At 54.1% G+C, this 24,888-nt stretch overlaps 1 protein-coding gene across 1 annotated transcript in view; it reads left to right on the forward strand.

Moving 5' to 3' along the window:
* Nucleotides 1-9,122: 9,122 nt before the first annotated feature.
* Nucleotides 9,123-24,888, forward strand: part of EFHD1 (EF-hand domain family member D1) — a 44,258-nt gene continuing 28,492 nt past the window's right edge. The window contains exon 1 of the mRNA XM_036254584.1: nt 9,123-9,481. Within this exon, the coding sequence (XP_036110477.1) occupies nt 9,168-9,481 (314 nt within the window). The 5' untranslated portion in view covers nt 9,123-9,167. The remainder of the gene's footprint in view (nt 9,482-24,888) is intronic.

The following is a 24,888-nucleotide window of genomic DNA, read 5'->3' on the forward strand; positions in this document are numbered from 1 at the left end:
CATAGACTGGCTGCCTCCTGCATGCCCCCCACTGGGAACTGGGCCCACAACCTGGGCATGTGCCCTGACCGGGAATCAAACCCATGACCTCTTGGTGTATGGGTCAGCACTCAACCACTGAGCCACACCGGCCAGGCTCTTGCTCTTCTTTAGTCTTTATATTTAAGTCTATTTGGCGCTCACCTTCGCTATAGCGTCTCCACGCCGGGTCTTGCTTGTTTGGACAGACCTTTCTGGATGGTGCTGTTTCTTCAGAAAGAGGCTGCATTCCCTGAGCCTCTGCAGGTTGCCCGGTCTTTGTAGGAATTTTTGTTGTTGCTGTTGTTATGCGTGGTCATCTTTTTGTGTTGTTTTTTTTTAATTTCTTTTTGTGTTCTGGTTTTTTATCTCTTTTTAAAATTGATTTGAGAGAAAGAGAGAAACATCAATTTGTTGTTCCATTTATTCATGCATTCATTGGTTGATTTTTTTCTTTTTTTTTTTCACCAAGAGGATATTTTTCTATTTATCATTAGATACGGTGGGAGGGAGGGAGAGAGAGAGAGAGAGAGAGAGAAACATCATGTGATAGAGCCACATACACTGGTTGCCTCCCGCACAACCCGACCAGGGCCGGGGACGAACTGCAACCAAGGTATGTGCCCTTAGCGGGAACCAAACCCATGACTCATGGGTCCGCGGGCCAATGCTCTAACCACTGAGCCGAACTGGCCAGGGCATTCATTGGTTGATTCTTAAATGTGCCCTGACCAGGGATGGAACCTGCAACCTTGGCGTACCAGGATGACGCTCTAACCAACTGAGCTACCCCGAAAGGGCTCTTAACATCTTTGAGATTCACCATGTTTTCATGTGTTCCAAAGGCTCATTTTCACTGCTGTGTGGATTTGCCACAACTTGTGTCTATTTTACCAGTAACAGACATTTGGGTTGTTTCCAGTTTGGCTTTTGTGACTCACGTGGCGATGAGCATCATCACACACGTTTCTCAGGTACGTGTGCACGCACTTCTGTTTGGTACATGCGGGAGATGTCTGTTCTTTTCAGACCTTTTTACTCAGCGTTATTTTTGTGAATCCTTCAAATTGGCTCACATGTAGTTGATTCATTTAGGTGGCTTCCGTTATGTTCCTCCTGCAACTATATAATGTAGAGAGGGGAAAATAACCTTTTTCTTCTGCTCTTCTAGGTTTTCAGCTGCGTTTCGTAATAAAAGGCAGGTTAACGAGAGTCGAGCAGGCAGATTGATTTTTTAATATTTTGCGTACAGGTTCACTTAATGTAAGTTTGCTGTGACATGGGAGCTTCAGAAGGACATGGAGACTTGTCACACTCGGTTTTCCTGCTAGGCTGATGAAGAGCGGAGTGTGGAAGTGTGAGGACGGAAGGCGCGCGGGCTCAGTGCACACGGGGACACGGGCGGCCTGTTGGTCAGATTCCTCTCAGTGTCCCTCAGTGTCACAGAGAAGGCTGCGGCTTTCCTCCGGGCGCCGGGGGGCACCTCACACAGGACAGTTCTCTGACCCCCTCGGGGGAAGGTCAGGAGGTCCTCCCTGCACCTGCCTCTTCTCAAATCAGCTTGAAATCTTTGGGGGCCATATTTTGGGGCCTGAACTCCATCAATAGCTATAAGGATGTTTAAACATGTCTCTTTGGGTGCATAGCTCTTATTTGCATGAAATTCTCTAAGATGTGCCCAGATAGTGGGATGTGTGACTCTTCAGAGGGTTGTGCCAATTTACACACTTACCAGTTGTGTACGAGAGCGCTCACAGCCCGCATCCCATCACCCTGGTGTCAGATCCTGCGGTGCACTGAGCCTGTGACTAGGAAGTGTCCCTTCACTGTGGCCGTGACTTACATCCTATTTGTCCTTCAGTGAGGCAGAGCATCTTCCCCGTGCAAGGGCCACTCGCGCAGGCGGCCTCCTGTGAGCTGCGCGCTCCCCCCGAGTCCGTGGTGCTTTCCCACACTCGGCACACGCAGTGGGCCCGTGCGTGCGTGCGGTCTACTTCAGCCACAGCAGGAGGAAGACTGCGCAGCCCAAGGATGCGGAGAAGCTGGGACCGTCATACGTTGCTGGTGGGAGTGTAAGTCGGTGCAGCCGCTGTGGAAAACCATCTGGCATCGCCTCAAAGAAGTTAAACACAGACTTACCCTGTGACCCAGCAATTCCACTCCTGTACACATACCCAAACGAAGTGAGACCGAATGTCCGCACAGAAACAGGAACGCGTACACGCAGGTTCGTAGCAGCACCATCCATAAGAGCTAAAAGGTGGAACCAACCCAGATGCCCATCAAGAAAGGAAAGGACTAAACACATCCTGGTCTCTCCGCACAACGGAACGCTGCTCCGCCATAAAAAGGAATGAAGTGCTGACGCCCTACAACTTCGATGAACCTCGAAGACGTTATGGAAAGTGAACGAAGTCTGGCTTCTTTCAGACACCAAAGGACACATATTGTTTGATTCTTTTTATGTGGAAAATCCACAAAGACAGAACGCAGATCAGGGCCTGGGAGGAAGGGGACTGGGGAGGGCTGCTGGTGGGGACAGGGCGTTCTTCTGCGATGAAGGAAATGTTGGACACTAGAGAGGTGCCGGCGGTACATCGTACTGAACGCACTAAATGCCACCGAATTGTACACTTCAAAACAGTTAATTATATGTTTTGTGAATTTTACCTTAATTTATAAAAAAGGAACACGCAGTCCAGGCTCATCAGCCAACATGAGGTCAGAAGGTCCCACTCCAGCTGTGGCTAATACATCTTTCTGTTATCCATCACCTTGATCAATAACTGAAGCTTGATTTGCTGATTAGCAGAGTGATGTCAGAAATGGTTTTAATTTATTTTTATTTTTTTAATATTTTTTCTTTATTGATTTTAGGGAGAGAGGAAGAGACAGGGAGAGAGAGATAGAAACTTCAATGAGAGAGAACATCGATTGGCTGCCTCCTGCACGCCCCCCACTGGGGATTTGGCCCACAGCCTGGGCATGAGCACCAACCGGCATCCTCTTGGTGCACGGGTCAATGCTCAACCACTGAACCACACCGGCCAGGCAGAAATGTTTTTTTTTTTTTTTTTTTTATCCTCACCCGAGGACATTTTTCGATATTTTGTTCAGATAGAGTGGGAGGGAGTGAGAGGAAGAGAGAGAGAGAAACATCGACGTGAAAAGGACACATCGAGTGGCTGCCACCCGCACGACCAACCAGGGCCGGGGACAAACTGCAACTGAGATACATGCCCTTAGCGGGAACCGAACCCGGGTCTCTCGGGACCGCAGGCTGACGCTCTAACCGCTGAGCCAAACCAGCCAGGGCCAGAAATGGTTTTTAAAAAACACTGGTGAATATAGTAGCTCATTGATTGAATTGATGAATGTTAAACATGGGCTCTCACTGGTGAAATTAAAAGTATTGTTATTCAAGCCCAGCTGCTGTGGCTCACTGGTTGAGCATCGACCCATGCACCAAAAGGTCGCCAGTTCAATTCCCAGTCAGGGCACATGCCCAGGTTGTGGGCCTGATCCCTAGTCGGGGGCGTGCAGGAGACAGCCAATCTATGTTCTCTCTCATCGATGTTTCTATCTCTCTCCCTCTCCTGTCCTCTCTCAAAAATCAATAAAAAATAAAAAGTATTGTTATTCAAGATATGTGAATTGACTAAAATTGTTTAAAATCACTCCTTCCCCATAGTGCACTGGTCACGAGAATCCAGCAAAGCTGGGACCTGCCCGAAGGCTTGAGCTTTATTGGGTCGGTTTTCAACCATTGACTCAGGAGGCTTTCTGGTTGTTTGATGCTGATCATAAATAAGGCAAGGAACTCAGTCTCTGGGATGTGAGTCGCCCCTGGTGAAGGATGTCGTTGGATCTCCCAGAATGGCCAAGAGCTGGGACTAGAGACTGTCAAACTCACAGAGCAGGCTGTCCGAGCTGCCTCGCATCTTCTTGCTGGGAATGTTGCCACTATCTCTGTGCTCAGCAGAATTTGATCTGAGACTGACTTTTCTGACAGTGTGAAAACAAGATCGTGGGGAGTAGCTCACACCCATCCCCAACTTCTTTGACCCAACAGGCACCACAGGAGCTGTGCTGGATCTGACTGGTTTAGGTAAGTTTGCAGTGATGCTCATACCCATTGCCTGAGTTTTCATCAGTTTTTTTTTTTCTTTCTTTTTTTTTTAGAAAGGGGGAGAGAGAGAGAGAGAAACATCCATGTGAGAGAGAAACATGGATCGGTTGCCTCCCACATGTGCCCTGACTGGGGATTGAACTTGAAACATAGGCATGTGCTCTGATGGGGAATCAAACCCGTGACCTTCTGGGGTACAAGGTGGTGCTTTAATCAACTGAGCCACCCAGCCAGGGCTGTTTTTCTTTTTAGTATTATTTTGTAGGTGCTCCCCATAAAATTCTAGATACTTTTTTTTGCATTTGTTGAAAATACCTTCTTCCAGTTAACACATTAAATCTTTTTCCTTGGTGTGGACCACTCTTTTTTTTTTTTTTTCTTTATTGATTTTAGAGAGAGAGGAAGGGAGAGGGAGAGAGAGAGAAATATCTATGAGAGAGAACATCAACTGGCTGGCCGCCCCCTAATGTCCACCGCTGGGGACCGGGCCCACCCTGGGCATGTGCCCTGACTGGGAAACAACTGGTGACCTCTTGGTGCAGGGGTCATCGCACACCCACTGAGCCACACCCCACACCAGCTGGGCAGCCACTCTTACGTTGAAACTGATTGTAAAAGGTTTGTTACAAGGATGACTCTGGAACCATCCCTGCTCATCTCAAGATCCACTGGGCCTTTGTCTAAACCCTAATTGAAGCACCAGCCCATCCTTAGAAACGCAGAACCGCAGAACCGTCTAGACCCGGTTTGAGGGCGGGCTGGAGTGGAGGAGTGATCTGCATGAACACACAGGAGAAAAGGGGGCGTGTCCCTGAGAGGGAGCCCGAGGATGGAGAGGAAGAGAGAGGGAGGAAGCCCTGGGTAAAGGAGCCCGGTTTTCTAAAAATCAAAATAGAATTCACTGGGGTGGCCCCGATATGATTTCCTGGTGTCTCCGAACCACACTGACTGGTGCGGGATTTTGAAGCCTTGAAGGGCTGAGCTGCACAGCAGGAGTGTGGGTGAGGGCTGCTAGACGTCCCCGCCCCCCAAACACTGGCTTGGCCAGTGCCAAGGCGAAAGCCGGAGGGCACAGAGCATGCCCTGTGCTGGAACTCATGTCCTGCACCCCGAATCTCAGCCACCACCTGTGCTGTGCCTATCGCAAGAGGTGACATGAACTCAACGCCTCCTAGGTGCTTTACATGCCGTCAGTGATTACTACGTCCTTGTACGTCCTGTGGGTAGTATGAGCTCTGTTGTATATTTAAGGAACCAGGAGTTCAGAGAGGTTAAGTAATTTATTCACAGTCACACAGCTTCTGAGAGGCAGAGCCAGGATTTATACCACTCCTCTTCTCCTCCCACCTCTGACAGAGGGCTCCTGGTTCTGTCTAAAGGGAAGAGCCAGAACAGTTTATGACTATTAGAGCCCCAAAGGTTATCTTATCCTGTGCTTTATGTAAAGACTGTCAGAGAAGGTGGGGGATTCAATGAAGTGTAATACTCCCAAACTTGACATGCTCCCATCAGCAGATGCCTGGCAACCTAGCGAGCCTTTGAACCTTGGAGGTGTCCCCTCTGCAGCCGGAGGACAACCCCATCCACTCCCTACAGCAGGGGCCCCAGACTGGAACAATAGGGACACCTGCGAACTGGAACGGTGGCTAGTGTGGTCTGTGTTTTAAGATTTTATTCCCAGGTCTAGCATCTGTGGAGCACTGGGTCAGCTGTGGGTGGATCCCTGCACCTCGTGGAGCAGGTGGGGGAGGGGAATAGAGGAGGAGGTGGTTCAGACCAGAGGGAGTGGAGGCCAGAGAGGAGGCCAGACAAGACCTGCTCAGCAGCAGAACTTCTACGCAGCAGAGGGTCAGAGCAAGGGAGCAGCGAATGCTCTGGCTGGCCCCTTAGTCCCGAGTTATCCAAGAGGGCGGCCACCAACCAGCCACACGTGGCTACTGAGCACGGCAAGTGTGGTTTGTCTGAATTGAGATGCACTGTAAGTGTAAAATACACCCCAAATTCTGAAGCCTAGGTACAAAATAAAATAATGTAAAACATCCCATGAATATTTTTATATTGACTACATGTCAGGATGACAATATTTGGCATATATCAGATTAAAGAAAATGTACTAATAAAGCCCTGGCCGGTTTGGCTCAGCGGTTAGATCATCGGCCTGTGGTCCAGAGAGACCTGGGTTTGGTTCTCTGGGCATGTACCTCGGTTGCAGTTTGTCCCCAGCCCTGGCTGGTCGTGTGGGTGGCAGCCACTCGATGTGTCCCTTTCACGTCGATGTCTCTCTCTCTCTCTCTCTCTCTCTCTCTCTCTCCCCCTCCCATTCTATCTGAACAAAAAGTGGAAAAATGTCCTCGGGTGAGGATAAAAAAAAAAAGAAAATATACTAATATGAAATTTTAGAGAGAAACATCGATGCAAGAGCACACATTGACTGGTTGCCACCTACACGACCCGAACCAGGGCCCGGGGACAAACTGCAACTGAGGTACGTGCCCTTAGCAGGAACCGAACCCGGGACTCTCTGGTCCGTGGGCCAATGCTCTAACTGCTGAGCCAAACATCCAGGGCAAAATTTCACCTTTTTCAATTTTTATTTTTATTTTTTGATTAATACTCACCCGAGGATATTTTCCCATTAATTTTTAGATAGAGTGGAAGGAAGGAAAGGGGAGAAAGAGACACATCGATTAGTTGCCTCCAGCATGGCCCCTACTGGGGCCTCGGATCGAACCTGCAAGCCAAGTACGTGCCCTTGACTGGGAATCAAACTCGAGACCCTTTGGTCCTCAGGCGGACGCTCTAACCGCTGGGCCCAACTGGCCAGGGCTCACCTTTTTTAAACTTTTACTTTTTTAAACTTGACTACTAGAATATTTAAAATTCAAAATTACAAATAAAATTACACTTCCTATTTCTGCTGGGTAGCACTGTTCTGGACCCATTCTTCCTGCCTGGGTGAGTGGTTGGGCCCAGAATGGCAGAGGGTGAGGCCTCTAGAGAGAAATTCACTGATTGTCAACTACAGTTGACCCTTGAACAAGGGGGGCGGTGAGGGGTGCCAACCCCCACTTGCAGTTGGACGTCCATGTATAACTTTTGACACCCTAAAAACTTAATTCCTGTTGACCAGAAACTTTACTGATAACAGTTGATTTACACGTAGTTTGTGTGTTACATGTGTTGTATACTGTATTCTAACAATGAAGTCAGCTAGAGAAAAGAAAATTATAAGGAAGAGAAAATACATTTACTGCATTTATCGAGAAAAAAATCCCCGCAGAGTGGACTGGGCAGTTCAAACTTGTGTCGTTTAAGGATCCACTGTTTGTCCTTCCAGGCAGGCGAGAGCTTCCAGACCTGGGCCGGCTTGAGCAGAGCAGACAGGAGAGAGTGAGGGAGTGAACTTGGCATTGGGAGGAAGGGCTCGCAAGGGTGGGGGAAATGGATGGAAGCATTATCTTATGGCCACACTGGGGGACCCCCAGGACAAAAGGCAGGGGCGGCTCTAACTTGCCTGCCTTCCACCAGCCAGGCTAAAGAGAAAGGTGAGAAACCGATTTCGGGAATGCCAGTGGCTTTTCCCATCCTAGGGAAAGCAGTGTGAATCACTTGGAGGTTTTCCCACACAGAAACCTGAAAAAGACCTCAGACATCCCTGCAGAAAAGAAAGAAGTACTCGAGGGCCTTCTGGAAACATCTGTAGGGGAGAGTTGGAGGACAGTAAGGTGGATGCTGATAGCAAAGGGAGGAATTTCTCGTTTCTGTGTGGGTCATGTTCTGACCCTGGTTCACTGTTTGGCAGCCTCACTTCTGCTGGTCATTCTTTCAATGTCACCTCTCCAATGAGGCTTTTCCTGGCCATTTTACCCATCAAATCAAATTGTTGAATAGTGATGTTAGCAAGACGTTATTGATACCTTTATTTCAACACGTAATATTTTCCCTAATACCTTAAAAAAAATCCCCCTCCCCCGCTTAGACCCTCACAGATGCCCACAATCCCTACTGGACTTCTGCGCGTCCTACACAGACATGCCAAAGGCCGGCCCGGTCTCCGTCTGGGCGCCCCAGCCCGGCGGGTCGCAGACACGCCTGGGCCGTGGCTGCAGAGACGGCCACATCAGAGCCGGTGTGGGCTGGGGCAGGTCAGTGTTTGCCAGACATTCCTCAAGGCTCGGCTGACGTAACAGACACCCGCATCAGCCTTCCTTAGGGGGGTGACGACGACACTTGTTTTTCTCCTCTTGTTAACCACGCAGAATTCTTTCTTCCTTTCCAGGCTCCTTTTCTTCTGTGGGCTTCGCAGAAAAAGCCAGAGCCCCCGAAGCTGCGCTGGTCTCTTACCTCCAGGGCAGCCACACGTTTCGTCTTGTTCTCTGTTCTCTTTTCTGTTTGCTTATTTGTTTTTGGTATTTTTAGTATGTTTTGCAAACATTTCTTTTCAATGCGCGTTTGAAAAGCAGCTCCCCCGCCTCGCTCTCCCTGCAGGCGCCTCCCACCCCCAAACCTCGGGACCGGGTGGGTGCCACCCTGAGTCGTAGTGGCACTTGGGTAACAACGGGGGAGGGGCGCGCTAGGACCCCCCCACCCCCAGCCTGACCTGGGCCGCGAGCGCCCCCAGTTGGGGCACTTCTCGGGGACGAGAAAGGAACCGCCCGAACAGCCGTGAAACTTCCCGGCTGCTGTTCCCCCGGGGACCTCGGGGTCCCTGGGCTCCCTGGAGCGGGCGCCGGCCGCCAGGTCAGGGTTAGTCCGACGTCCGGAGCCTCGGGGAGCTGGGAGCGCGTCGAGGTCCCGGGAGGCGCAGACACCTGAGGCCTCCGAGGAGGGCCGTCCCCAAGCCCTGGCGCCTCCTTAAAGCCTCAGCTCCGCCCTGCCCTCCCCCGCGGCTCCCCGCAGTTCCACCCAACCGCCGGTTCCGCCGCCTGGCAGAGTGGAGCGGAGCCGCGAGCCTGAGAGGAGCGCGCTGCCCGCCCGTCCCGCGCCGGCTCTCGAGTCCCCGTGTCTCCCATACGCCGCTATGTCCAGCGACGAGCTGGCGCGCAAGCTGCAGCGCAGACTCCAGCAGTGGGGAGCGCTGGAGGGCTCCCCGGAGCCCTCACCCCAGCCGGAACGGGAGCCGGAGCCGGAGCCCGAGCCCGAGCCCGAGCCCGAGCCGCCTGCCCGGGCGCCCACTGCCAGCGCCGGCGCCGAGCTGAGCGCGCAGCTGAACCGACGGCTGGACATCAACGAGGGCGCGGCGCGGCCCCGCCGCTGCAAGGTCTTCAACCCCTACACCGAGTTCCCGGAGTTCAGCCGCCGCCTCATCAAGGACCTGGAGAGCAAGTTCAAACAGTGAGCGCGCCCTGCCCCGTGCGCCCCGAGGGCCCTGCGCCGGGAGACCCGGGGAGAGAAAGCAGAGGTGGCGGTGGGTTGGTCTTTCTGGCCCGGAGACCCAGGCCTGGTGGGCAGGGTGGGATCGTGCAGGAGTCCCGGGGGTGCCCTTGGCCTTTGACTCGATGCCCCAAGTCCTGCGCGTCCCGAGTCTATGCCAGCGCGGTGGGGGATCCGACCAGGCTGGGGGCACCAACAGCAGTACCCGCAGACCCAGCTCAGAAGCTCCCCTGGGGCAGCGGAGCCAGAGTCCCCGGTCCTGGGCTCCGGGCGGCGACCGCGGTCCCGCCCCCTCCACGGGCTGGTTCCGAGATTTGCTCGGAGCACTTCTAGGAAGCGGAGACGCGCGCGCCTCACCTGCCAGCTTTGACCTCCCAAGGGAGAAATTAACCCCGGTGTCCTTATCTTTTCAAATAAAAGAGGAAAGTTATCCTGCGTACTAACCGAGGCTGAGAACTGGGAGTTGGTTAAACTCTTTGCTAAAGATCAGGGTGTTCCTGGAGCGAGCGGGTCCCGAGAGCCTCCTGGGGGCGTCGCCTTGTCTCTTGGCGCCGGTCAGAACTGGGCATGGCAGCTGGCAGCCGGTCCCTTGAGGGCTCATTCCTGTCCTGCTTTGTAAGCTCCACCCGGCGGGGGAGGCCGAGTAGAGAGCCCCCACGAGCCAGCCCTTCGTAGCCCGAGAGCTCCTGGTGCCTCAGTTTCCTCATCTGAAGAACGGGAGCAGTAATCGTGCCGGCCTTTTAAGGCCATAAATTATGTTGCACACCGTAAGCTCCTAACCGAGCTATTAATATTATTTCCAGAATAGGGCCAAGACCAGAAAAATGCCTGGGGGAGCTGGGGCCGCCGGCCAGGTCATGCTTGGGGCGTTTTAAAAAGCGCTTGGAATGTTTGTCCTGCGAGTGGAGGTTCTATTTCAGGGCGCTGTGTGGCGGGAGCCTCGGCCTCTGCTGAGGCTGGGCTGTTGTCCAGCGCCAACCCTGCGGGGAAGTCTGCAGAGGCGGGCACCCGGGGGCCACCACGCCTCCTCCGCTGGCCTGACGTCCGATTTTCCAGTCCCCGGCTTCCAGGCACTGTTCTCTGGCGTTCACACCTGATGGAGCTAGTTTGGGCGATTCAGGAAGGCTGAGTTGGGGCAGAAGGACACCTGCGACGGGGGCAGAGGTGGAAGAGCCATCAGCAGTGCTTTGTCAGAGCCCCTTTGACTTGTCCGGGGTTATACCTTTTACGGAAAGACCAGCTGGATTCAGGGAGGGCATCTTGGGGATCTTCTTTAGGTTTCGTTGCAGTGGGTTGGGTTTCATGTCTTTATTTTTATTACTATTATTTTTAGAGAGGATACGTTTGTTGGTTGGCTAGATCTAGGTGCTCAGATGATACCGGTAGTGCTTAGTTCTTTTTCTTAAGCCAGTTTCTCTTTGTTCCGTGTCCAGAACCCTCCCACCCTTCCCCACCTTCAGGCTACCCAGGCCCTATGGAAACGGATCCCTTGGCCCACCCCCTGGGCTTCCACATCTCGGCATCCTTCAGCTGAGCTAAGGAGCGCCTGGGAGGAGCTGAAACTTTGCTCTCCCTACCCCATCAGGGTCAGGGGCTCCTCTGGCTGGGAGATGTTGTCCCTTGGACATTTCTGGTGCCCGGAACGTGGCAGAGACTCTAGCCGATGGACACACCCTTCATTTTATGAAGGGGCCCTGACCGAGCCCGGCCTGGGCAGGTGACAAATTCCCAAATGCCAAGCCCCATAGTAGCCTTCCTAGGTGGGAGGAGGTCCACAGCCTGCCCCAGCCTGGGCTAGGGCCCCCAAGGCTGACAGGTGTAGGCAGAGAAGGTCCCAGAGCTGGCTGGCCACCCAGAGGGAACTTGGGGTGGCAGGGAGCCCAGGAGGTGGCAGTGCATGCTGGTCCGAGCTAGCAACCACAGGCACGGCAGGGCTCTGCCTTGACAGTCACATGGTGTCCCCCCATGTGTGTCTCTTCACGTGGCCTTCTTACAAGGACACTAGTTGTTGGATTTAGGGCCCACCCTAATCCAGTGCAATTTCATCTTAATTTATTACATCTGTAAAGACTCTCTTTCCAAATAAGTTCACAGTCTGAGGTTCTAGATGACCATGAATTTTGGGGGACTCTATTTAACCCATTACTGTGAGTGAGCAGAGATGCCCAGATGGGGAACCATGACTGCCTCCTCCCCACCTCCTGGGGGGAGAGGGAAGATCCTTCCAAGGAGGCCCTCAGATTTAGGAACATCAGACTCTTAACCAAGGTTATCTAAGTGAGTTAGGAATGTTAGAGACCTCAGGAAGCCAGCACTATCCCACCCCAACAGAAGGGTGGGTCAGTCTTCCCAAAGCTCAATCCTAATTTAAATGGAGTCACCATCGAACTACAAAAATAAAGCCAAACCAACCGAACCCCCCCACCCCCACCCCACTGGTGCCAGGGATGCAATTACTTTCAGTAAATAGTTCACTTTTAATCAGAGTTTCTAGATCCAGATTCTGATGTCGCTGGGAACCTGACTTGACCGGTATGGAACGCGCTCATTCTTTTGTTGGGGCTGGAGAGATTCCTGCAGATACTGCAAAACGCACTTTGATCTTTTCAATGCGATTTCTTGTATTCAAAAGCATTTTGCCTGGGGATTTCTTACATTTTCAAGATTTTTGAAAAAAAACCCACAACCACTGGATCCTTCCTTCCCAGCCCGTGAGCATGTTGGGTTCTTGGCGTGGGGTCATCTGTCTCTGTATCCTGGCTCCTCAATGGTGAGTTGTAGAAGAAAGAGGATTTTCTAATGAGTGTGGGAAGCCAGAGGCGTCATCAGCCGGGCCAGAGCAAGTTCCCTCTCCGTTTCCAAGTGTGTTACTGGATAGCCTGAGCCAACAGAATAGTGGCCTGATTTTGAGCGAAGAGTGAGAAGGCCCAGAAGAAATCGACTCGACATTGTGTGTCCAGGACTGTAATAGGAGCTGGTGGAGTGGTCAAGGTTAGACAGGAAATTTCAATTACCCCGGAGCTTATCCAGGGGCCTCTTTCAAAGGGGGAGGTAATGAGGGCAGCCACTTAAGGGCAGGACCCAAATGCAACATCGGAAAATGCAGCTGCAATGCGTTTGCAGCGTTTTAAAAGCTTGTGTTTCAATTCCCCAAAGAGAGGGTGGGAAGAGGAGCATTTGGCGATGGGAACGTTGTCTTTTTATTAAGAATCCGAAATGATGAAGTCATGGACACCCTGCCAATACCCAATTCCCGAATCACCATTGAACCCCGAAAAGATGAGGTTGTCCTGGAACTCTTCATTTCTTGTCTCCCCCACCCCAGTGTCTTTTTCTCCTCCCTGTTCTGCTCTCTGAGGGGGGAGAAGGGGGGTGTAGAGCCGGAGCGGGAATTTGCCAAAGCGGTGAAAGGAGCCGCCTTAGGTTTGTACTGGGAGGTAGAGGTGAGGCATCTGCCTCCTTTGAGTGAACTGACTAGAGATGGGAAAGGAGATGCAGGGAAGCCGAAGGGGACTGCTTTCCCCTAGAGACCCAGGGCTTCTGACCCTCCTTAGCTGCCGTCCACAGGGGTGCCCTCGGACTGGAAATCCGCTCATCTGCTCATCTGCACTGGATTTGCACGCTGACTGTTCTGGAGGAGGGTGGGGCGAGGAGACCCAGGACTTGTCTGAATTCCTGGGGGGTGTTCAGCCAGAACCCAGGCTGGCCTCTGTTTCGGGGTCTTGGTCTCTGGCAGAAAGACAGTGACTGTTCCTTCACCCACTGTGAGCACTGCTTGTTCCGTTTGCCCGCGCGCGAGCTGAACGCGATGGAGGAGCTGGAGGTCACGCTCCTGGCGGTTTATCTTTGCAATTTTCTCCCTCCTCTCTCGCTCTTTCTCGGAAGTCTCCACCCTCCTTATCACGGAGCCATCTCATTTTATGAGAATTTGAATGATAAGAACTTGAAATTGAGTTATTAAAGGCTTACATTACACCCCCCCCAAAAAAGTTCTTTCCCCCCTTCTTCCTTGAAAAGTTACTTACCAAGAGCCTGGTTTCAAGGCTGTACGGTCCAGGGGACTCCAACTTTATGTATACTCTCAGCCCTGTGGTCCCCTCGCCCCCGTCTAACTAGGAGATAGAAATACCTTCTCTATTGAATTGGGGGGTCTGGTTTGAGAGGGGCTTCATCGTGCTTGGTTTCATGGCCAAGCCAGTGGGTCTCTGAAGATCTGCCACATGCTGGTGACCACCAAACCAGTCTGACACGGGGAAGATGCTGAGATTAGGAGCCCAGCACACCCTCTGGGTTTTGCACATGCTTACTCTTAGCTTCCTGTTGCACAAGTGGGCCTCACGGGCACCCTTACACACTGATACATGCCTACACGCATGCTGACATCCATGCACCCCGTCACACACACTCACAGTGCTTGGCCTCTACCACATTTTGCAGTCCCCCTGGGGAAGCCTCTGTAGCCTCCTTCTTTCTTGAGTATTGATGATCACGGGCACCCTGTCCTAACATCCTAGATGCCCCCTGGGAGGCCTGCGTACAGGGACATCTGAGTGGTTGAAGCGTGGACCACGCCATCCTGCAGGATGAAACCTGATCTGTGCTCAGGGACCTGCCAAGACATGGACCTGAGGTCTCTCAGTGACTCGATTCCAAGGCTGCATGACCTTTGGTGACCCCTTTCCTAGTGCTACCTTCTCTGAGCTCCTTGGGCCAGCACCATCCATACTTTTGCACTACCATAACGATGATGATGATGATGATGATGATGAGGGCCAGCACCATCCATACTTTTGCACTACCATAACGATGATGATGATGATGATGATGATGAGGGCCAGCACCATCCATACTTTTGCACTACCATAACGATGATGATGATGATGATGATGATGAGGGCCAGCACCATCCATACTTTTGCACTACCATAACGATGATGATGATGATGATGATGATGATGGCCAGCACCATCCATACTTTTGCACTACCATAACGATGATGATGATGATGATGGTGGTGGTGGTGGTGAGACTCTTTCTCACCTACTATCTATGAGATATTCATTCATTCATTCATTCATTCAACTAAGCACCTGCCAAGTACTGAGATATAGATTGGTTCAGAGGGGTCTCTGCCCTTGAGAAGCTCAACAAACTCTTAAAGTGACTTAGATTTAACATGATGGTGCTTGACAGGGAGGGAAGCAAGTCCTGGATAAGCCACCCACCATCCATGCAGAAGACACCCCATGTAGCCTAGCAGACCCTGTGAGGAGGCTGCATTCTGCCGCCTGCATGGCAGGAGGTCCTGGCACTTCTGGGCATAGCCGGAGAAGAGCAACCGGCCAGTACTGGGAAGGAGTTCTGGCCCTTGGTGGATTGATGGCCCTGGGGCTGAGGTTTCTGAGCTGGAGGATGGGGGCTGAGAGCCTGAAGCATGGTGGGGACCTGTGTGCTTTCAGAGGGCAGAAGGTGGGTGACGAGGCCGCAGTGGAAGGAAGCTACAGCTTTGGTTCAATGATCAGAAAAAAGGTTTTCCTCATGGTTGGAGTTGTTGAAAAATGAAAAGAATGGTCACAAAAGTGGTGCGCCCCTGTCTCCGGAGTTCCATCAGAAAGTAGGTGCTCTGGCTACTTGGAGTGGGAGTTTTGTAGCAGGGAAGGGTCGAGCTCTGGGGAGACTGAAGATGGCTGTGTGGCCTTCAAGGTTCCTTCTGGCTGGGCATGGGCAAGCTCGATGTGCAAAGGGCTAACTGGGTCTCTGTCCCCCCCCTCAACTCTACCGTGGTGATAGACAGCAGCTGCAGACAGCACATGAATGAACTCGCTGTGTCCCAAGAACACTTGTGGAGCAAGGTTTGGCCCCCGGGCTGTAGTTTGCTGCCACGATTTCAGGATCGTCTGAATCCTAAGCCATGTGATTCTGTGATTGTCTCTCCCCTCCCCTTCCTCGCTCCCGGGCGGGCGGGGCCTGGGATTTCTCTCACTGCGGCTGACCTCAGGTCCTGACGGGGAAAGAGGCAGAAGCGGGGGTCCTCGGTGTGATGTCCTGCACCTTGGAAGGGTTACCTTGGTGGTGCTTCCCCTGGGAGGGAGTCCGGGGGTGTCTCAGCATGTCAAGCTCTAGAGGGGCTGGAAAGCTCCAGATGAAAACGAAAACTTGGTGGCACGGAGACCTTGGCCTTGGGTGTCTGCCTCCTTGAGTCCCGTGGTTAGAGCAGGGGTCCCTCACCTCAAGTCTTCGGACCCCCCGAAGTCATCTTCTCCAAGGGCTTATGACCCATTTCCCCAGACAAAATTGAGACCCATTGGTCAGGAGAGAAACAGGAGATTAGAATCTCACAGTTTAGAGAAAACACATTTTTCCCCCCCTTATAAAAGTATGCCTTCTGTTTACATTTTCTTATAAACGAGTCCAGATATTCATGTAGCACGTTGAGAATGGACGTCTCAAGCTGTTCTGTTCCGGAGGGATCACGGTCCACAGGGTGGGTGCCTGTTCCTAGTGGGAATGCTGAGACCGGACAGGCCATCCTGTTGCACATTAGGTTGGAAGCCTTTGGGTCACGTGATGGAAAACCCTGCCCCCAACTCACTGAGCAATTAAAAAATGTATCATCTCCTGTAACAGGAAATGCGGAGGACAAGGAGGGCCTTTGGCGTGGTGGCTGCTTCCATCGAAGACTGAGGTCCGGTCCTCCTCTGCCGCCTACCACTCTGGCTTTACCTGCGGGCTGACCGCAGGGGGCGAGGCTGCCCCAGTCACATCCAGCCACCGAAACCGGAGGCAGGAAAGACCTGGGGTTCTGCTTAACAATGAGGAAATCCTTCCCAAGTCTTCCACCAAGCCAGCCTCTGGTATCCCGTGGCCAGCCCTGGGTCGTGGGCCCACCCAGGCCAGCAACTGCCAGAGGAAGGCGATGACGGTGACTGGACCACAACTGGGCTCCCTTCCCTGAGGAGCCAGAACCTGGCTAAAAGGGGAGTTCGTTATTAAGGAAGGGAAGGGGGCCCCCGGTGTCCTTTTGGGTCTTTCCCTGAGCAGTGTACTCTGGCTCTCTTCTGTCCCTCTGTGCTGTAGACACTGGCTTGGATTCCAGAGACCAGGTAGTGAGCAGCCCCTTCCTGGGGCTCCGGAACGCCTGGGTGTAGAGGTCTGTCCGCTGGGACGCTCTCCCACCGCTGTAACCGACACCCCTATGATCTCCCTTCGCCTGTGCTGGTAGATCCCTGGCAACTGGGAGCGCTGGTGTGTATTTGGAGGTAGAGGATGTGTCTCTGTCAACAATTAGCAAAACTACTTTTGCCGAAAATAGTCCTTCTACTTTGCAAAAAGCCCGGCATTGCTGAACTGCCACCCGCCTCTGCATTTGGAAGGGCAGCTGGCTTCCGTGGGCAGAGTGACCGGTTACACTCCTCACCTGTTTGTCTTTGAAAACTCTTTGCTGACGACTCCCCCTTCTCCCTAGCCTCTCTCCCCAAACCCCTTTCACTGTCTGTCGTCACGAGTGCATGCCTCTGGCTTCTTCCTTTTGGAAGGGGCTGCAGATGGGGAGGTGGTGAGTGCGAGGGGCCAGCCTCCCCCTTTGGCTGGGAGTCAGGTGCATTGCTGGCCGCCTGGGGTCCTGTTGCTAGGGCCCCTCTCTCGGCATGAAGGCCTTGGTCCAGGTCGTGGGTGGATGGGTGTGTGTGGGTGTCTGGGCCTGGTTTTATCTTCTCTCCATCTCGGCCTGGCCACCCCCAGTGTTGGCCGAGTGAAGGTACGTTCTTTGCTTTTGGAGGGCAGGATGGGGTTACCTGTGCCAGCAGCAGCCTCCTTGGCCGCTTCTGGTTCCAGGCCAGGCAGAGCCCTGGGGGAGTGGGGACAGGGCAGAGGGCAGTGGACTCTTTCAGCCTCTCTGGGGTTCGAAGGGGTGACCCCCCCCGCCGGTGTGTGGTGTGAGGTCTCTCGCCACGCAAGGCTGCCTCTGGGCCCGCGATCACAGGCCTTTATCCCTCTGCTAGCTTGGATCAGGTTTGTGGGAAATAGGAGGGCATACTTCGGGACTTACATATTGCCCCATGCCCAGGGCAGGCCCCTCTGCCCCATCCTGATGGGACTGGCGCAGGGACCTGAGGGCTGCAGCTGATCCCAGCCCTGGGGTTAGACAGCTCTGGGGGACCTGCAGCCCCACCCAGCACTGTTCACTGAACACTGATTGTGCGTGGGACAGTGGTCCCCAGCCGTTAGCCCTCTAACAAGAAGTTCAGGCTGCGGACTATCCCAGCTCTGTGTCCAAGGGACCTCTGTCCTGGCCTCGCAGAGGCGCTGGCCCCTTATCCTGCTGAGTTTGGCCACGATGACAGGTCTCTGCCCCTCCCTAGTGCCTCATGCTCCCCCACCCCCACCCCACCCTGCAATGGCCAACTTGGTTGATCACCGGGCTCCCCAGCACCCCCGGCAGCCACTGTGTACAGAGTTCCTACTGTGTGCAGGCCCGGTTCCTGGTGCTTACCCCTCGGAGTCACTGACGTAGGTACTGTAACCCTCCCACTTTACAGATGAGGAAACTGAGGCACAGAGAAGCTGTAACTTGCCCAGTGTCACACGTGCTGTAAGTGGTGTGGCTGGAACCCAGGTGGCTTACGCTCTTGTCCCCTGTGCAATGAGCTTCTCTCAGTGACGTCATCACCCCTCAGCTGTCCTTGACGGCCCCCCAAGGCCAGGTCAGCACGTGTGGCAGCCTGCTGCCTGCAGTCCGGGCCTTGCTGCACCACCCAGCTCAGGCCGGGCAGCTGCCCCCTAAACTGCCCTCCTCCTGTCCATCCCGCAGGTTGTGCCCTCTTGCCAGAGCCCGGATCTCATTAGTTGCTTTCCTCTTCAGAAGCCTTTGTGAGTTGGGGACAACATACAGCATTTGGTAGCTCCCTATTGCCCGTGGAACAAAGTCTGGGTTAGATTCCTCATGAGGACCCTAAGGCCAGGCCCAGCCCGGCCCTCCTCTTGCTGGCCCGATGGCCCCCAAACCTTTTCCCACGCCCTGCGTCATCTGACGGATTGTACTAGTTATTAAGGAACTGTCTGTTATTGTTGGTTTTGGTGAGGCTCCCTCCCCCTGCATAGAGTTTGCCCTGGGAAGGCAGAGATGGTTTTTATGGGTGTGTGGCTGACTTGCACCTCCAGTCCCCTGTTTGCCCCAGGGCCAGGGCGGGCCAAGGGCACCTTGACCCCTGTAGAGGGTCCGCCTCTGGAGCTGCACTGAGGCCCTAACTAGTGCCCCAGGGGAGCTTGGCAGTGCCCAGGGCTGTCAGAGGAATGGGAGCTCTCAATGAGGCGGCACAGTTCCTTCCAGCAGTGACACTGACCGCATGCCACATGGGCACACGCTTGTAAGTGAGATGTGGAAAAAGGTAAGTGACCACCTTCTCAGGTTGTCCCCAAGATCGCGTGACTACTTGGTGTGCGGTCACAGCCTTAATTAGGTCACTCCAGTCCAGCCCATGTTCTTTCCACTGAGGGAGCGGCTGGTCCCTCCGGCCCCCGGCAGGGCCACTGGGTTTAAGGTGGTGCCAGCCCAGAGAAGGGACCCAGGCAAAGGATTGGCCAGCAGGGAAGCTGTGGGTGGAGAGCCGGACGCTGAGGGCCAGAGGGTGGCCGCCCAGGTGTTCTTCCTTGCTGTCCCAGGGGGCGGGGGGCTTAGCCTCATCTCCACTGCCCACTGCCCATCAGCTCCCTCTGGCTGTTTCCCTCCCAGATTCTTCCTGGTCTTGGGGGTCAAGGAGAGGTGGGGCACAGCCAGGGCTGGCCCAGGCCTGGCCAAGTTTGGGTGTGGGAACCCCAGGTGTTTGGGGGCACCTGTACCCCGAGACTCACAGGGCTCCTGGGAATTCCCAGAACTAGGTTTCCAGGGGCACCTCTGCCTGGTTTTCTGGGCCCCTCAGGACTTTTATGGGGAGAATTGGGAGCCAAGGGGAGGAGCCCCATCCCTGCACGTTCACGTCCACCCTTACCCGTCTCGACATCCCTGATCAGAAGAACCCTTGTCTTCCCTTCCCCATCAGTGACGGTCAGGGAGGCTTCCCACAGGACCCGACTGTCCTGTCCTCACAGCCTCGGCCCTTTCTTCTCGCCCTCCTTTCTGGGTAGGTTGCCTGGAACTCCAAATTCCCAGATCCACACACTCCATCCCCTGTTCCCAGACTGAGTTTGCAGCCCTCTGCTTGCCCAACCCAGCAAGAGAGCCCTGACTTCCAAAGGACCAAGGGGAGACCCCGGAATGGGAGAATATCATCCAGAACTAAAAAAGGGAGCCTTCCCTGATAACCTGAGAGTTTATCTGCCTGCCTTTAATTTTGGCAACAACTGGACAAAGGAGGAATTGGAAGCCCACAGAGTCTGAGTAACTCACCCAGGGACACACAGCACAGGAGCCTCCCAGGGCTTTGAGCCAGCGTGTGTGACCCCAGGAGCACTCCCAGCCACTGCTGTCTCTCGTCTTCCTCAGGAGGAGCCCATCCAGGCCAGGTAGAAGGGGTTGTGACCGCCACATTGGCGTTGCGGAGTCGGAAGCTTTCCATGGCTCGTCCCTCTCTACCCCATCCCTGGTGGTCAGAGGTTTGTGGCATGTGTGCCTTCAGTGCGCTGACACCTGATGCACCACTGACCTGGTATCGTGTTGTCACCAGCACGTTCCTTTGGGGGTGGCGTGGGGACTGGTTGGCTTCGTTTCCACTCTGGGTAGCCAGCATCAGCAGGATTTGCATGTAGCTATCGCCTCCCTACTTGAGGTCTTCCCGCTGTTGAGTTATGACATCCAGTTTGAGAGCACGAGGCTGTGGGAGCTCTGTGCTGTCACCCCTTCTCATCTCTCCTCCTGAGTCCACGTGGCAGTCCCAGTAGGGGTACTCCCGGCACGCATTGGGGACTAAGCAGGTTTCCCTGATTGCCTGGGTAGCAGCGTCCTGAGGCCTGGGTAGCAGCGTCCTGAGGCCTGGGTAGCAGCCTCCTAAGGCCTGGGTAGCAGCGTCCTGAGGCCTGGGTAGCAGCCACCAGGGCTCTGCCTCCCTCTGCTGTCTTATGAGGTGCTGAGCACACAGTGGGTGTTCTGTAGTGGGAGGGGGCTCAGCTTTGCCCCTGCTTTTCTTTTTTCTTTTTCTATTTTTATTAATTTAAAGAGAGAGGAAGGGAGAGAGAGAGGGAAACACTGATTTGTTGTTCCACTTATTGATGCATTCATTGGTTGATTCTTGTATGTGCCCTGCCCAGGGATCAAACCCACAGCCTTGGTACATAGGGATGACTCTCTAACAAACTGAACTCCCTGGCCAGGGCTGCCCCTTTTCTTCATGAACTTTCAGACGCCGTACATAGTGTGTGGAACTATAGGGCTCTGTGGCCCACAGTGGGGATGAGATCCAGCCTCCTCTGGTCTCCTGCAGCCTGCCAAGAGGTTGGCCTTTTACCAGAAAAGGAAGGGATTGGCCCGAAGTGAGAACCCACAGCGTTGGCTGTGCTCAGACGGGTGAAGCTGGCGGTCACTGTACTAGTACCACTCCCAGCACCGTCGCCCCCTGCACCCCTCCGTGGCTAGGACTGCGTGTGCTCCCCAGCTGGGCCCCTGCCTTAGTCTGCTCACCCCCCAGCCCCCAGAAAAATCCATCCTGCACACTGAGCTCAGAGGTCTTTCTGAAGCAGCCATCTGATGTTGCCTCAAACTCTTTGAGAGTTGCCCCCTCTTGGCCTTGGACAGACACAACTCTCCCAGAATGCTTTGTGGGAGCGGGCCCTGTGCCCCCTTCTGGGCCATCCGAGCACCTCTGGACTGGACTCTACGTGCTGGTGGCTCCCTCACAGCACATTTGCTCCTCCGTCCCAGCCGCCCCCGTCCACGCCAGCTCTGCCCAGGTTCCGGCCTTATCACAGCTCAGCTGTCTCTTTGTACCTCTGCCGCCCACTGGGACTGGTCTTTGTGCTTCCCCTGTGCTCTGGAGAGGCCCCAGGCGGACAGGCCAGGTGGTGAGTGAGAGAGTGAAAGGACCTCGACAAAGCCAGGAGCTCATCCAACAGACAACCCGGCTGGGAGCAGCCCGCGTGGAAATCAAAGACTCTGGGCTCCGGCTTTTGTGTTTAAGTCCTCAGTGTCCCAGGCCTTGCATGTGGTGGTAACACACCCACCGGGAGATCTTTCCCGGCCTGCAGCAAACAGGAAGGAAGGAGGGAAGGAAGGAAGGAGGGATGGGAGGTAAGGAGGGAGGGAGGGAGCAGATGATTTGACAGCTGCGGGGGGGACCCACACCAAGACTAGGAAACCAGAAACGCAGAGAGTGGACAACCAGGGCAGTCTGGAGGAGGAAGGACAGTCCTGTGATCTCGGGGAGTCTGGAGGCTCATGTTGATAGGCTCAGTTAGGGACACTCACAGGGAGGAGGGGGAGGCCCCAGGAAAGGCCACCTGCTTTGGCGATAGTCAGGCCAATGCGTTTCTCCTGCTTGGAAGAGCCTGGGCACCACCGGGAATCTTGTACAAAGGCAGGTTCTGACTTAGCAGGTCTGGGCGGGGCCTGAGAGTCTGCATCTCTAACCTGGTGGGGACCACTCTTTGAGTAGTGAGCCTCTGTCTGTTTGAAATGCATGATTTCTGTATAAGGCCTTTTAAAGACAAGTGGGTATTCTGGTGTGCTGGTGGGGTCTGAGGCATAGGTGATTCCCCAACACTAAGGCATTTTCTGGGGCACTGCCATCCTCCTGAGAACCCCGCCAGGGGTCCCTGGGGAGTTGCTGATGGCTGAGCCTCCGGCAGACAAAGGCTGGCAGCGTCTTTCTTCAGCGTCTTTCTTCCCTTAAGGTGAGATTATTCTAGTGCGGTGAAAACCCAGAAAATTCAGGGGCTCAGCACAGTGGAGGCCAGGGGAGCAAGTGATTCATGGGAAGAGGACCCAGCTCTGGGCGGACTGGAAACCCGTCCTTGCCCCTTGCTGAGGGCCTGCAGTGAGGGGAGGGTTGGGCATCACCTGGGCCCCTCTGGCCAGGCCCGGGCTCTCCCAGCATAGGCACCCACAGCCTGGGCCCTGAGTTCAGAGACGTGAGCCCTTGGCCTCACATAGGGTGGGCTTGTGGAGAGTCCACATGGGGGGCAGAGGTGGATTTGGCCCCCCCCAGATTGCTGAGGTGGTGGAACTTGTTTGAGGCCCAGTTGGGTGTGGGCAGCTCTTTTTTTTATCTTTTTTATTCCTTGTTTTTCTATTTATCATCAGATACAGTGGGAGGGAGGGAGAGAGACACACAGAGAGACATCGATGTGATGGAGCCGCATTGACTGGTTGCCTCCCACATGACCTGGGCGAACTGCAGCCGAGATACCTGCCCTTGACTGGAATCGAACCCGAGACTCATTGGTCCGCGGGCCAACGCTCTAACCACTGAGCAACCGGCCGGGGCAGGTGTAGGCAGCTTTTCAGAGCAGAAGCCCTGGGGCTGTGGCTTCCTCTTCAGGGCTGCAGACCCACTACTTCTAGAAAGACCTGCCTCTCCTTGACACGCTGGCCCTCACCCACTCCACAGAGGGCCCCCACCCAGGCCTCCCCCGTGCGTGGCAGGGCTGGGCCCGAACCCCACCTGTGTCTGAAGAGCCATCCCCAGAGCTGTTGGGACCAGAGTCTCTCCCTCACAAATCCTGGAGCGAATATAGATGACAGGGACAGGGGACATTTTAAAGCAAAAATATGGAAAGAGGTCACCAATCCCAAGGGTTAGAGAGAAGCCCCAGGAAACAAACAAGGTTGTGGGGTCTTGGGATCATGTATGGTTTTTCTTTAATATCCTGGGTTGTCATTAACAAGAAAAATCTGGGCCCGGCCGGTGTGGCTCAGTGGTTGAGCATCAACCCAGCACCAAGAGGTCACCAGTTCGATTCCCGGTCAGGGCACATGCCCAGGTTGTGAGCCTGATCCCCAGTGGGGGTCATGCAGGAGGTGGCGGCCAGTCGATGTTCTCTCTCATTGATGTTTCCGCCTCTCTCCCTCTCCCTCCCTCTCTCTCTCAAATCAATAAAGAAAATAAATAAATAATAAAAAAGAAAAATCTGGGTTAAAATTTAAATGATAGAAAAAAGGAGCTCAGGTGTTAGTAGGGGAGCCAAGGACTTAAGGGAACTCAGTAAGCCTGCAAGCATCTGAAAGACGTAAACTGGGGAGGAAAAGAACATATGTCGATGGTTTGAAATGGCAGGAGGGTGAATGCAGGTTAAGACCAGGCTTGGAGCCCTGGCTGGTTTGGCTCAGCGGTTAGAGCGTCGGCCTGCGGTCTGGAGACACCCGGGTTTGGTTCCCGCTAAGGGCACGTACCTCGGTTGCAGTTTGTCCCCGGCCCTGATTGGGTCGTGTGGGTGGCAACCACGCGATGTGTCCCTTTCACGTCGATGTTTCTCTCTCTCTGCCTCCCACTCTATCTGAGCAAAATATCAAAACATGTCCTCTGGTGAGGATAAAAAAGAAAAAGACCAGGCTTGGAGAGAGAGAGAGAAAGCCCCCCAGACAGGCTTAGGCCTGGGACCCTGGGGGCCTCACTGGGCTGGGGCCTCCCTCCCCTTCCAGGCCTTCGCTTTCTAGGTTCCCCTGGTCCCACGTCCTAGCCCCGGGAAATGCCCTCTGTCTCCAGGGGAGGGGCCTGGCAGGTGGTCCTGCGGTTGGGGCAGTGCGGGTGGGCCGCTCTGGGCAGGCTCTTCCAGGTGCTGCTCCCTTTTCTCAGGGCTGGATTCCAACCTGTAAGCAAGGTGGTGGCATTTTTATGGAGGCAGGTAGCAAAAGAGTTTTCTAGAATAAAGAGGACATATCCAACTACATTCGCCTTTCCCACAGGCCCAGGGGTTTGGTGTAGGGTCAGCAGTTTGCAGGCAGCCTCGTCCAAAGGGGCTTCTATACTGTAGCTGCTCGAGGAGAGCGGCTCTGAGCACATTAAGGACGGTTGTTGCCCTGGCCGGGTTTCTAAATGGTTAGAGTGTCGGCCCATGGACCAAAGAATTGTGGTTCGGTTCCTGTCAAGGGCACATACCTCAGTTGGGGTTCAGTCCCCGGCCCTGGTAGGGTTGTGCGGGAGGCAACCAATCGATGTGTCTCACATTGATCTTTCTTTCTCTCTCCCTTTCTCTCTCTCTCCCTCCCTCCCACTCTATCTGAAGATAAATGGAAAGTACTCTAAGGGGAGGATTTAAAAAAAAAAGATGATTGCTGTGCCCTGGTTTGATTCCCAGTCAAAGGCATGTACCTGGGTTGTAGGTTCGATCCCTGGCCCCAGTTGGGGTCACTTTCTCCTTCTCCCCCCTCCCTCTTTTTCTTCCACTCCATCTAAAAGTCAGCAGAATAATATCCTGAGGAGAGAGCTAAACTCAAAGCTGATT

Source organism: Molossus molossus, unplaced genomic scaffold (assembly GCF_014108415.1).
Source record: "Molossus molossus isolate mMolMol1 unplaced genomic scaffold, mMolMol1.p scaffold_m16_p_11, whole genome shotgun sequence".
In the NCBI taxonomy this organism is placed as follows: Eukaryota; Metazoa; Chordata; class Mammalia; order Chiroptera; family Molossidae; genus Molossus; species Molossus molossus.